Here is a 15389-nt window from a genome sequence, read left to right as displayed (position 1 = left end):
ATACTTTTTATTTAATAAAATGGATTTAAGCATCCGGTATTTATTTCCCATACTAAAATAAACACCCTTCGAAACCCAATGTATGTTCTAACTAACGTAGCAATAATTTCTCCATAAGAAAAAATAAGAAAAATAACGAAAATATTTGAATAATTATCTCATATCAAATATTTTTTACAACCACTAGATTGAATTCATGTTTGAGGGGATAATTACAACATACATATTATTCAAAGACAAATTGTATTATTTAAATTATATTTTAAAGCAAAAAAAGACAGCGAATACTCGTGTTTAACTCATCTCCAAATGGAAGATGAAAGTAAAAAAAAAAAAACATAATTTAGAACTTACAATAGAGCCATCACAATGTTTTTTTAATTATAAAAATGGCGTCATATAAAAATAACAGGAGCTCAATAAAAATATTGGAATAATTATAAAATGACAAATGACAGGTTTTTAAATGTATACGCATAGAATTATAATATAATATCAAGTTTGCATGCATCGCACGGTGTCCAAAAATTTACCAAATGAAACCCCCCTTGCACGCCATCCCACCTGCGCGCATGCGTAAAGCGGCCGCGTATTTTTTTATTTTATTTTAGTTGCTAATACAATATTATACATACATGTAAGTAGAATTGTTAGTAACATTTAAAACGAATTAATTTATTCTTACAAATTAAGAAGTGCCAAACCACGAAGAATATAAAATAATGTTGTGTTATTTTTTACCAAAAAAATATTTTACCGAGTGGAGTATAAAAAAAACATTTATTAGGCAAACGAAAAAAAAGTATTTAAATAATAATTTAGTAATTAAGTAAAATTAATACAATTTAATATTATACTAAGGCTTATCAAAAGAAAGTCGAGTAAAAAATTCGACTACCCTGGCAATACTAACAAAATTTCCCCCTTATTTTATTGAACACTCTGACAGACAGTAAAATAATCGAATTCTTAAATAATATTATTTGTGAATTCGCTACTTACACATGAAATGTGATCCCACCCTATTCCCTTTTAATCTCAGCAGTATGTTGACACTTAAAAACGACACAACACGGCGTAATTCAATTTAAATCGGCAGCGGCAGATGTCTACAGAGTAACTAATGTCCAAAACGTAAAAATACTCATTTATGCGTAGTTTTGTCGGTTTCAGTGTGATGTGCGTACGCGGTTTCTGGACTATTCTTCTGGACTATATTATAATTATATGTGTATAAGTATGAATGTGTAAGTGTTATGTGTGTTTGTAAGAGACACACAAGAGCCAGTGAACCAAGAAAGATAAAGTTTAATAAAATAGATAATAACTGTCATGTTTTTGTAAAAATTGTACATGAAAAATAGTAAGATGAAACTATCTATTTTGCCAATTTTGACTTTTATCGGTGCAACTATAGTCCTTAAAATGTAACATGATTAGAATGACAGTTGTCAGAAAAGGTGACGACATAACTTTGTAGTAACGTCAAAGGAGTTATTTATACTGGCACACGAAAAATCATTTGTATCTGGCGTGTTAATTTATTTTTTTAATACAATGCTTGAAACATAAATAAACATTAATATATAAAATCAGCTTTAAAACTAAAATAAACCTTATTATTAACGACGTTCTTACAAGGTTACATCATTTTGCAAAAACGTTAGAGATGGGACAAATTGATCAATGTAAAGTGATCGAATAAAAAAATAATTCATTTGATGTTGTTCATGAAAAAAGTATAAATGTCTCATTTTTTGGTGAATAATTGTGTTAAACACACTATAATATGCTTTTTTTGCATTTTTTATATCAATTTTCGGGAACAGAGTTTCATGATTGCATGAAATAACTGATGAAATCGATTTGATCAGTGATCAGTAATTTCCCATCACTAATGAAATTAGTTTGACAGCTGTCATTCTAATCAAGCTATATTTTAAGGACTATAGTTTAAAATAATGTTATGAAATTGATTTCTTTATATATTAATTTATTTGATAAGTACCATAAAACCACTAATAATGTTTTTTCACTTACCATAAGCAGTGAGGACGTAGATGAAAATAGCCCATTTCTTATTAAAATCCCGTAGACCAAATGCCCTGATATAGAAGACATGTCCGATGGCAAAGCAGACCATTCCATAGATGAAAAATTGGTCCCAAACCAGGAACCCGTCTCCGAAGGTTGAGAATATCAACCCAAACATTACCCTCCGTGAAAATGTGTACCTGCAATATACAAATAGTTTCAAATAGTGTACTAGCATACATTCTAATTAATTATTTGTTTTTGGTACAATTTTAAAATGTAAAGAGCATTAATAATAATTTTATTTCAGTGCCTCACTAAGATAACGATTTTGAGTAGTGATGTATAATATAATATTTTTCACGAGCCATTCATAATGTTCTTATGATTTATGAAACAAAATAAAAAAGTTAATTTGATAACTTATGTATAAATGTAAGAAAGAAAATTCAATTGAAAATAGATGCACATTATTATTTTTAACTATTTTTTTACAAAATCAAAAAAGTTAAAACAGTAAAAACAAATCGTATTTCTTAAATACATATATTTTTTAAATGAGTATTTAAAATTTTTTTTTCAACATGGTACTCTTTTTTATATTATTTTATGTGTGGTTGCGAATTATGTGGGTATGCATTGGTCAAGTATTGTCACAACTTCTACAAAACATCCTTTGTACCCACAACCACTGTTCACTTCCCACATAAGTATCACCCGCCACATTAAGACCTCGTGTCGTACATCTCGCGTTTATTTAGTTGAAAGTGTGCCGCATCATAAACTTTGTTTCCACTAACAACCAGTGCTGAGCTTCAGGTCGGGGGCCTGTCCTCGTGTTAGTGCCGCTCGCAAGTGACCAGTCGAAATACAGCAATTCCATCAAGAGCGAGGATAAGGTTAGTGACCTCTATTCCTAATCCATATCTCTTGTTCGGGTTGTGACCGATTGACACTGCTTTACCGCATATCGAAGATACTCACTTATTTTCATTAAAATTAAATACAATCCACTCCACTAAATAATATCATAGAAGCCCTAGGGCTTCGCTCCCCGAAATTTCTCGCCCCGCATCCGCGTGGGAATTCGTTTTCCCACCAATGGGAGTTGCATTATTATTGACATTGCTTTATATTTCCCAAGTGGGTTTTATTTCCTGGCTATCATCCTTATCTGAGCAGTGTTGGAAAAGGGAGGGAATTCTGGATGTGGAACTTCTCAGCATTTGCTTAATGAAGAGAAAACCACAGAAAGCTTATTCAAGATAAGCTGGACTATTGGTAGACATCAGTAGGTCTTCCGTTTCACTTGAAGAGATCACGACATTTACAACATACTAAAACACCTTCCAGAAATCACTGACAACACGATTACATTGTAGGTTAGAACATAATAATTTATATCAGAGAATAATAAAATTCAGAAAAAAACACAGTATAAGCATTCACAACATTAAAAAACCTTCCACATTGTACTGCCTTGAGTAATATTTCTTAAAATTTTGCATTTTAAATTATTTTACCGTTCTGGAAGCTGTTATACTTGAAAGAAGATATTGCAGAGATTTTAGACCATCTTATTCTTCTTCAGCCTTGTTTCCTCTACTGGTAGATAAAGGCATCTTCCAAATGTCTCCACTCCTTCATATCACCCGCTTTTTCATCCGTGTTCAATCGGCTATCGAGGCAATGTCTCCGACCCAGCTTTTTTGTGCCCTTCTAACACCTCTTTCGTTTGCCCATGGTCTCCACTTTATTACTCTGTATGTCCACCTGCCACCATTTTGCCTGGTCAAGTGTTCTGCCCATTGCCATTTAAATTTTGCTGTTCGATCCATGATATCTACGACTCCGGTTCGGCGCCTTATTTCTTCATTTCTTTTAGAAATACATCAAAAACCTGTCTTTCCGTGGATTTTTGCGTGCATTTTAATTTCTGGCTACTTTTCTGTGTCACAGACATGGTTTCTAGTCCGTATGTCGTCACTGGCAATATACACGATTCATAGACTTGACCATAAATAATCTAAATGGTATACTTACTCATCCTTTAATCCAACGCCATGCAGTGCTACGAAGAAAATGAGACTCAGCATTGGCAGGATCTTCACAAAAAGAGCCCATAGAGAAGGACTATCAAATGGAATGAAGAGTACGAAATACACCGCAAGGGATTTGAAAAAGGGAACCAGCTTGGGCCCTTCAGTTTTGAGCTGGAAAAAATGTATATTAAAGACACAACTGAAGGCTGGTTGTTTTATCATTAGTTATAAATAAAAACCAGAAACAATAGTTTAAATTTTAAATCACTATACCTTGATTTATTTTTACTGACCACAAGGCTTTTTGTAAATAATTATTTTATTTAATGCCGGGTACTGTACTTAGGTACTACTTTATAAGGTGTTCTGTAAAAATATGTCATGCTATTTTTATGTTAAATTTTTAAATTAATAAATAATAGATATAATTATTTTTTCACCCTTTTTTGTTCTATTAAGTACATTTTAAATATTATTATTTATTTATTTATTTTACAGGAACAAACAGTCAACAATGATTAAATTACATATTAAAGACAGACCAGCGAAGTTTTTAAATAAAATCATACATATTAAATTTATGGTACATTTTTAAATGTTTGCCTACGTATATACAGGATGTTCTCTAAACCTTGTCACATCCGAAACCACGATGATCAGTATAGGCAAGAAGACATATCAACATATTTAAAAAACTATTTAGAACGAAGAAATTTTTTAAAAATATACTATTTCAAAAAAACAAATGGTTGCTTACTTCTGCAGGGGAGAAGCGAAGGGGGCGCGGCCGTGCGGTTGACGGTGTATCAGACTCCCTCCTCCCCCTCCTCGTTTCTCCCCTGCAGAAGTAAGGAACCATTTGCTTTTTTTCATATTTTATTTTTAAAAGTTTTATTCATTCTAAAAATTTATTTTAATGTGCCAATATGTCTTCTTGCTCATACTGATTATCGTGGTTTCGGACGTGACAGGGTTTAATGAATGCCTTGTATACAGGTTACTGGAACTGAACCCGACATAGCAAATTCGCACATAGAAGAGCTCATTTGCTAATTATTGGATCTTACTTTCCCTAGCTAAAGTTTTATAGTTTGGGAGATATGTTAATTTTTAAACATTGTTGAGATTTTTCCAAAATTTGACCTTCAAGCATTCAGAACTTTAAGTTTTTTCATTATTTTAGTATTTTTTGGTAGTCATCAACACTTGTGATTAAAATAGGTCGCAATTTCCTCAAACTAGGGTTAAAAAATAAAATATTACGCTTTAAAAAAAAACTTAACAATCAAATTCCACCTGAAATAAAAAAAATACTACGGTGTTTCAATAGTTTATTCTAATCGCATGATAGCAAAATCTTGTTTCCTGATCGTTTAGTTCAATGTGACTCCCGTGGTTTATCCTGTAAGACACAGTATTAATTTTACTAATAAAAACTTGAAAAGCATATATAATAAAATTGCGGTTACTATGCAATCACAAAATATTGGTCACTTATACTATTTATAGTTTCCTAGTTATTTAAAAAAACAATTCATTTTTAATAAAAGATAAGCAGAAACATAAGATACTTTGTCTTTTGTATTATCTGAGATAACATAATAGTATATTACATATAAAATTTAAAACAAATTTATTTTTATTATTCATCAGAGAGGAAAAGCATTTTTAAGAAGGGGCTATATTCTATCACAATATAATTTGTGTTACATAAGTATTTTAATTAATAGGTAATAACTATATAGATATGAAACTTTTCTTTAATATATCCAGTCTCTCACGACGTTAATTTTCATGTTTAAAATACTAAATAGTTTAATTGATGTCCCGACTATTCTCTAACAAATATCTCTTAACGTAGACTCAGAAATAATGAAATTCTGTTCCTCGGTCATCGTAAGACTAATTATGGTTTCCATGCGCCTCTACCCAGAATGATTAGATTTATAAACGAAAGTCAAGAACTTAATTATGTTGATTGTAAATTGATTTTTTTTTACAAATAAACTAAAAAAATATTCCCAATAAATTAACTGTATATTTGTAGAATTAACCTGGATTCCATAATGCCTGTCTAATGTACTAACTTGTCTTTGCTTTTATTTGTTGTAATGCTTCTATTATTTTTTACTGTATTATTATTTTTTTTTCCTTATATGATTTGTTTAAATTGGACATTGTCCGCAAATTTGTTAAATAAAATAAATAAAATATGGACAAGCTCTATCTACCCACTAAAAAACAACTGAAATTAGAAAATAAGTTTTATTTTATTGTTTATACATTAAACGCCCAGAGGGCTTTTACAATACAAAGTTTCTTATAAAATACATAATAAAGTTTACAAACAATAAACTTTTCAGTTGTGTATTTTATACATAGGTTACAAAGTAAAGATATGTTTAAAAAGATACAATAGGAGTAATTGAAAAGTATGAAAAATTAATAACTCAATGAATAAATACCGAAATAAAAAGTAAAAATATACACACACACAAACAAATATAGAAAAGTACATTCATCAATACTATAATCACTAAGCGGTAAGAGTGACTAGTTTAAGCATTAATTTTATTATTTTATGATAACTTTTTATGGTGTACTTGACATAATTTTTTATTTAATTAAAGCAGGCAAAGTATTAAATATATTTTTTAAATCCTTGAATTTGCTGGCATTTAGATGAAATCGTCATTTGTGTGTTTATATATTTTTTTAATTTAAGCAATTAGCCATCCAAAGCGCATGTATTTTCGTACTTGACGCGTAGGCATTTACAGGGTTTATGACCTCTCATTGGCTGGTTTAAGTGATCACTTACATATACGGATGGTGTCATGCTAAAATGTGTTAAGCCACGCCAACCTCAAACTGAGATAATTGATGATTAACATCAGGCGTATTTAAAAAAAAAAAGATTAATAATTTTATATACAGAGTGACTGGAACTGAACCCGTCATAGCAAATTCGCATATAGAGGAAGTCATTTGCTAATTATTGGACCTTATCTTCCTTTGCTAAAGTTTTATAGTTTGGGAGATATGTAAATTTGTATACTTTATTAAGATTTTTCCAAAATTTTACGTTCAAGCATTCAGAACTTTATTTTTTTCATTATTTTAGTATTTTTTTTATTATTTGTTGGTAGTCATAAACATTTGTAATTAAAATACACCGGAACTTCCCTCAAACTAGGGTTAAAAAATAAGATACTAAGCTTTAAAAAAAAGGTGACGAACTAGAGAACTAACTTAGAGTAGAATAAATTATTAAAACGTCGAAGTTTAAAAAAAAATTTAGGTGAAATTTGATCATAAAGTTTTTTTTAAATATTTTTTTTTAAAGCGTAGTATCTTATTTTTTTATCGGCCTCGTGGTGTAATGGTCAGCGCGTTTGCCTTCCATGCAAGAGATCTGGGGTTCGATTCCCGACATGGTTGATATGAAATATTTATTTAAAAGGGTGTTTTCACACTAGAATATTTCATAGCCCCTGGATTGGTACCTGAAGCGTAAGACTGATCATCTTACCTTCATGTAACAAAAACTATCAAGATACGCTGCGATTGGTGTACGAATGCAGTGCCCTATCCACCATTAGGTACGGAAAGGGAATGATGATGATGATGATATGTTATACTGTTATAGCATAACCTTGTTATTATTCTGTTGATTGTAATTTACAGTTCTTTTGTTTTTAAATAAAAAAAAATTTAAATGGTTAGAAGCAGAAGTAAGCAACCATTTGGTTTTTTGATATTTATTTTTTTTAAATTTTATTCGTTCTAAAAGTTTATTTTAATGGGCCAATATGTCTTCTTGCTCATAATGGTCATCGTGGTTTCAGAGGTGATAGGGTTTAATGAACATCCTGTATATTAATATTAGTTACTATAGTCCTTAAAATATAGCTTGATTAGAATGACAGCAGTCAAACTAATTTCATAAGTGATGGGAAATTACTGATCACTGATCAAACCGACTTATCGGTTATTTCATGCAATCATGAAACTCTGTTTCCGAAAATTAATATTAAAAACGCAAAAAAGCCTATTATAGTGTGTTTAACACAATTATTCACCAAGAAATTAGACATTTATACTTTTTTCATGAACAACATCAAATGAATTATTTTTTTGTTCGATCAATTTACATTGATCAATTTGTCCCATTTTTAACGTTTTTGCAAAATGATGAACTCTTGTAAGAACGTTGTTAATAATTAGGTTTATTTTAGTTTTCTTTTAGTTTTAAAGCTGATTTTATATATTAATGTTGATTTATGTTTCAAGCATTGTATTAAAAAAATTAATTAACACGCCAGATACAAGTGATTTTTCGTGTGTCAATATAAATAACTCCTTTGACGTTACTACAAAGTTATGTCGTCACTTTTTCTGACAACTGTCATTCTAATCATGTTACATTTTAAGGACTATAATTTATTCGGATTATTTTACAATCGGATGTAAAAAAAACATAAATACCCTGAATCTACGCGGATATTCTAGTGGTTTTGAGCATAGGAATTGTAGGTATTGTTTTGTGTGCATACGAGTATTTGTATGTTCTTTCATAAAAGCTACAAATAGGCAAGTCGTGATGAATTAAAATCATATGATGATTTGAATGCACGACTTGTTTATTTGTATTGTAGCAATCATGAAGGAGGATACAAAAATGTGTTTGGGTAACTCACAAATGCTGATGTTGTAGTAATTACCCCAAGAAATATTACCATCCATCTTTCTCCACCCAGTGGTACATAGGGCACTAAATTAGCAAACAAAATGCAGCTTATTTCAATCATGCGTTACATGAAGGTAAGGTGATCAGCCTTACGCTTCAGGTGGCAGTCCAGGAACAGTGAAATAATGAAGTTAAAAAAACCCCAGTCAGTCCTTAGTCAGAATAAAGAACAATCTGTGTTTTATGAAATGTTTAGGAGAGCTGAAATAAGGCCTTGATTTTTACTACAAACTAAAATATTTTAGCATTTTATTCAGTTTTCAATAATAGGGAAATATCACGTTTTTTCAAACATTTTAAAGTAATAAAGGTCTATGAAATACTGTCCAGTAAAATAAATATTTTTTCTCCTATTATTAGTATCATAAAAATATTTTTTAATTTGTAATTTTGAATTCCCGCAAAAACTGTTATTCCATTGGCCACGCCCTAATACGTCACGATTCATGTTTATTTGTTCCTGCCATTCAAAATTGTTTAGAACGTTTTCACGAATCTTGACGTCACAACTACCAAGGCCAAACATGTTGCGTTTTTCTAGCAACGTATTTGTTTTAAATTTCTTTTTTACATTTATGTATGAAGTCATTTTTCCGCAATATCTATTTTGATTTTGAAAATACAATTAATTATTCTACATCTATTTAACATATTTGTATCGGTATTCATAGTATGTGATATTTCCCTATTCACTGCCTTTTTTAAATAATGTGTGTTTACTGAAATATTTATTAAAACTGATGAAAACTAAAAAACAGAAAAAAAATAAAAAATAATAATGAGTTACGGCCTATGTTAATTATCGAACACGTGAAGGGTTGATGATGACGATGATGAATTGAAAATATTTTATATATTTTGTACTTATTTTGTAAAATAAAACCAAACCTTTGTAATTTTGCAACACGTGATTATTTTTTTTAAATATTCTCATGTGCATAATATGATATTCATATGCAGAAAAAAATCATTAATAAATTATACAAATACATAAAGCATGATGTAATAGGTACCATGATAAATCAATGTCACCAGCCGGTATTGAAAGACTTCAAATTGCATAATAATTTAAGATTTAAAAAAATGGTAGGTACCTACTCTTTTTTGAAGCACCTACTTTTTATTGATACCTAATTGGGATATTATTACAATATTGTACAAAGATCGCGCCAAATTAAAAGGCCCACTTAACACGTATCATCCAAATTTACACGACACGGTAAAGTCAGGGTGGATTGATTTTAAAAAATTATGTTATTTTTTTATTTATTTACTGGCTACCTTTAGATAAAAAAAACCCTGCATAAGAAAATCTAGTGGAGATTAGTCGGCCTCGTGGTGTGCTGGTTATGGGTTTACCCGCCGATAAGTATATAAAAATAATTATAATACAATAAAAATCAATCCAAACCATGGAGTTTGATCGTGCCATGTGGATTACGGTCGCATGGGCCGGGCCATTTTGCATGTATCGTCCGAATCCACACGGCACGGTAAAATTAGAGTGAAGGGATACTTATTTATTATTTTATTTTTTCGTTTTATTTATTTACTTACTCGCAGGTTTTTTTGCAAAAATAAATCGAGTGGAGATTAGTCGGCCTCATAATGTATCGGTTAGTGGGTTTATCCGCTATTAAATAATAATTTTAAAATATATATATACGATAAAAGGATGGACTCCCAAGTTATTTTGTCATGCCTAAACAATAAGGATGTTTTAACATTATTTTACATTAAGGTGGTTCGATTTCAAATTTTTAGGTAATTCAAAACGACCCTATACGGAAAAGACGTTCTATGACGCACAGATTAAGGGAAAAATAAAAAATTAAATATTATCGCATTTTTATTTTATTTTTATACGCAATTTATATATATATATACATATATTTAGTATTTATTACAAAGATAAAACATAAAGAAAATGGATACATTTTAAAAATTATATGTATTGAGCAGTTTCAGAATATTATTTTGTTTATGCTAAAAAAAACATCAAAGATACAGTTGACGGTTATTACTAGTCGTAGAAACACAGGCATCAATTTTTCTTGATTTTTGGCGTTTTTTTATAAACTAGTTTCTTTTTTGGTTTCTGCAGACAGAAACTAATTTATCCTAAACTATTTTTACAAGTCGTGTGGCTTGACTGTGACAGGAAAACCCCTCGATGGAAGGTAGTATGGCCTCCTGAATTATGAATGTGTCTCCGATTGCTTCTGAAATCATCTTATATGTAAATTGTTCAGTCATTCGAGGCTCTGTCAGATTATCTCACTTAATCAAATCCACATAATCTGTTGCAAAAATATCACATTCTGATAATTAGAAGATTTGGATACTTGTTGCAATTGCAGTTCGTTTTATTTTGCAGGCTCTCGGAATTCTCGTGGAAAACATATTTTCTCACGTGTCTTCTCTCCCTCGTCAGCTAGCACTGATAAAAGAACATTCTCAGGATACGAAGTCAGTTTTTCAATAACTGGATTATAATAATTACTCATTTCATTTCACTGGACAAACAACGAGATAAAGCGATTGACTTATACAAATGTTGAACACCATAAACGTTTGATGGTTTTGTTGAACCACATAGGTGCAGTAGGGAATCAAATCCCGCATCAATATCTCAATCCCGCAAGCCTGCGGGATCGAGGACATCAATCCCGCGGATCCGCGGGATTTGCGGGATTGACAAAAAATCATAATTTTTGTTCTAAGCAGTTATATTCATGAATTTATGAAGTGCTGTATGAAATAAAAGACAATTATATTTTAAAAACATACTATTTTTATTCATAATCAGTTTTAACCTTATTATATTATATACTCTAAGGTTTTAACATTTTTTTTTTTAATTAGATGATTTTTTTTCAAAGTTTTTCCAAAGTAATGATAAAATATTTAAAGTTTCGTCTTTTAAATTCGATCTTATTTTCTTACGCATATCAGCGGCGGAAAACGCACACTCGGCTTCAACGCTGTTTGGTGGTATCGACTTTACATAGTTATAAGTTATAAGCAGCTTCTAAGTCTTTTCCTCTATTGCCTCCGCATTAAAAAAGCGTCATCTCACGTTTCAATATTAGTTCAAGTGAATTTTCTCGGGGGACTCGGGCGGGTATATGTGAAGACTCGGCTACCCATCCAATGCGGAGACTGCGCTCTAATTAATCTTCTAATGTAGGCAAGGGTTCATGACTTCTCGACAGATGCGATAAAGACACGTTGTCGTCTTCATCGTCATTAACCCACTGGGTTTCGGTTTGAGGTTGTGGCTGCGCCTCTAAGAGCAGCCTCTTAATCAAACTCTTAATTTCTGTTCTTAGGGTTACTTTGCTTGGAAAAAGGGATATATCATCTTCCTCATTTGTAGACCTTAAATCTTACTGTAGATATTTGATTGGATTTCCAAGTAAAGCTACACGGTAGTCATTGATATGCGGTGTTCTTTTATTCGGCGAGATAAAGATGTTACAAGTTCCTCGCTTAGTCCATTTTTTTTTTAGTTTGTTGATCATGAAACACAATGTGGTTTCCGCAGTAACTAAAGTTGCATCCTCGCGGCATAAAACATTTACAGCAAGTTTTACTGGCTTTAAAGTATGTTCAATATCAGTCAAAGTTATAAACTCTTCATCAGTGAAAGAAAATGAAGATGATGTCAGTTTAAGATCAACAAAAGCTTTAGATATGCATCTTTGACTTGGTTGAACCTCGTTATCATTGCTGCAAGACTGCTCCAGCGCGTTCGGCAATCTAGGACCAGCTGTAACTCCCTGCTAAATTCTGTTTTGATATAATTTTGTACTCGATCATTTTGTGATCGATTATAATCATTCGATTAAACAAAAATGCTGTATGGCTTAGTAGGCAAGGCAAATGTTTTCAACTAATGAATTTAAATATTTGTAGAATGCAAACCTATCATTATTAATACTATTTAATATTCTGTTAATACAACAAAGTTATCTTAAAACACTCATGCCGAAAACGAAAAAAACAATGATTGTGTATACAAAGCCTATCATTTTATCGGCTCATTAATACGCTATAGGGAGACAAAATTATGAGTTCCATCAAGAAGGTTGTTTAATTACCCATTAATGAGGCCGGGACCGGGACGAATTAACATTTAGAAAGACGTCTGGACCCCCTTTTTTTTAAATTACATTTTTATTTCAGTCCCGCAAATCCCGCGTGTGTAATCCCGCATCTCCGATCCCGCAAAAATGGTGCGGGATCCCGTGTACGCGGGATTGGATTCCCTAGATGCATGTACTTTAATAATGAAAGTTATTAGATGGATTATTGTAAGATGCATACAGCTTATGAATCCTGTTTGCGGTTAAAGGCCACTTCGAGTACCAAATGTTTCATCTTACAAAAACATGGCTTTTAAAAAAAAAAACTAATATTGTATTCAACCCCCTCGCGGCAAACCTTACCCTTAAAAATATTTTCTACTACATTCTCCTACTATGGAACATCTTTTCCGCATAGGGCCATTTTGATAATTTCAATTTGTTTTTCTCCATACAAGATCGATCCACCCTATTGTAGATTCAGAAACCTGTAATGTTATACCACTTAAATTGTAATGCACCTCAGTCCTCAGTACGAAATAAATTATTCTGGTTTATAATACAAAATACAATTTTAGTGCGTTGTTTGAATACATGCGATTAAAAGCGGAAATATAATATGCCGTCGAATTCATATTTTAATTTAAAGAAAATTATTAAACAAAATATAAAATTGCGTTTGTTGTAAAAAGTGCCAACAATTTTATTCACAATCATTTCAAATCTTGCAATGGCATTGAATCGGATAAAAACTCACATGATAAATGGTATTATTTCTTTCATAAATAAAGAGTTTACTTTGATGTAAAAAAGTGCGAATAGATTGCCTTTGGCGTGTTTTTTTATGGCACTCAATATATTTTTTATTTACTCTATTCATTTGATCAAGCAAATATTCTGGAAAAAATGGCGTAATATTATTTTTTCAATAGTATGGTAAATGTTTAAATATTCACACTATTATAACAGAAAAGATGTTATTATCTCATTTTGTCCAAGATAAGTAGTTTAAATGATAAAGTAATTACATATTATATTATAAAACGCGAACAATAAAAATAACTGTCCGCCGTCTCAATTTATTTGATAAGGCCATTAAATTGTATTAAATTCACTATATGCGTTCATAAATCATAAGAACGTTTTTTCTCGTAATTCTAATCTACAAAACGTGTTCTATTTTTTTACCATCAATAATTTGTTGTGTAACAGATGGTTGCTTATTAAACATATTGAGAATCTAAATTATTACAATGGAGATCGTCAATTGAATGCTAAAAATAAAACGATACGTTGCTCCTGTTTTCAACCCATTAAAAATGCACATCATCTATCTAGACAATTTTCCATCGAGATTTTCGGAGCAATATTCAATATTGGAAGGATTCCAAGCGGGAATTTTCTTTGTCTGTAAATTGACTAAATACGCGTGAATTATAAATGAAAATATATACGTTACCACTTGCGCTGAAGACGACATATTGCTACTTGCAGACTGTTATAATATCAAAGTACAACAATATATTTAGGAACAATACAGCGCGATAAAGATCTCGATAAAAACGCGGCTTCTTAACAGCGCCCAAAACACGACATTCGCGGGCCGCGCCAAATTCACGATTTTGACAGAACGACAAAACACAAAGCCGGGACAAAACAAACGTCAATTATTTGTTTACAAATGTTACCGAAACGAAGCTAGTCGCTAATTGCGGAAAATGTACAGCGACGTGAGGGTGTGGATTTATTGTTTTTTTTATTGGTGTACCTGATTTTACGAAAGGGCGCCACGTAATTCAAATAATTCGCGCCTACCTATATAGTCTATTGTGATGCAGATTCCTTCGCCTTTAACAAAAAAAAAACATTTATAAATTCCGTCTTCGCAAATTTATTTTACTAGCCTAAATAAGATAAAAATAAAATGAAAAATCCAATGATATACACAACACAAAGAAAATAATTTATCTTATAGTTGGGCATTCTTTTAGGTAAGTACATACATTAGATGTATACAAAATATTCAATACTTTTATTTGTTTACGTTATTTTAGTAGCTGTGTTTACATTAATTACTAAGCTGGCGATTATATTGCAGTGCTATTGAATATATGTAATGAGTTAACAAACATGGATTCATTTTTAAATGTCTTCTGAATACATAAAAATTGACACGAGAAAAAATATATAAATACAAGTATATTTTTTACTAAATCAATTGTAATTTGCATAATGAAAAAAAAACACAGTGTAAAGAAAACATTTTTATTTTTCCAAATATATTTTAGACTCAATTTTTTCACAAAACCACACTAAAAGTAAAATCCACACAAAAATATTTTTTTAATGATTTACAAGAGATACATTGTCATTTCCTTTGCGAACACTTTAAACAATTATTTTAATTATCATTTTTAATCTTAGCAATTACATTTATGGGGGTAAATAATATTATAAAATTGCCATTTTAGCAGT

General features: G+C 30.9%; 1 protein-coding gene across 1 annotated transcript in view; it reads right to left on the bottom strand.

Moving 5' to 3' along the window:
- Positions 1 to 14736, bottom strand: part of LOC148282359 (lysoplasmalogenase TMEM86A-like) — a 32968-nt gene extending 18232 nt beyond the window's left edge. Inside the window, exons 1-3 of the mRNA XM_088225214.1 lie at positions 14374 to 14736; positions 4078 to 4247; positions 2041 to 2234 (exon numbers count right to left, since the gene is read on the bottom strand). Of these exons, the coding sequence (XP_088081340.1) occupies positions 2041 to 2234; positions 4078 to 4247; positions 14374 to 14394 (385 nt within the window). The 5' untranslated portion in view covers positions 14395 to 14736. The remainder of the gene's footprint in view (positions 1 to 2040; positions 2235 to 4077; positions 4248 to 14373) is intronic.
- Between the last annotated feature and the right edge of the window lie 653 nt (positions 14737 to 15389).

The sequence above is a fragment of the Micrasema longulum genome, unplaced genomic scaffold (genome assembly GCF_059751315.1).
Source record: "Micrasema longulum isolate JH-2025_06_02 unplaced genomic scaffold, ASM5975131v1 h1tg000335l, whole genome shotgun sequence".
In the NCBI taxonomy this organism is placed as follows: domain Eukaryota; kingdom Metazoa; phylum Arthropoda; class Insecta; order Trichoptera; family Brachycentridae; genus Micrasema; species Micrasema longulum.
The sequence above is the reverse complement of the archived record's forward strand: the minus strand, read 5'-3'. Positions and strand labels throughout refer to the sequence as shown.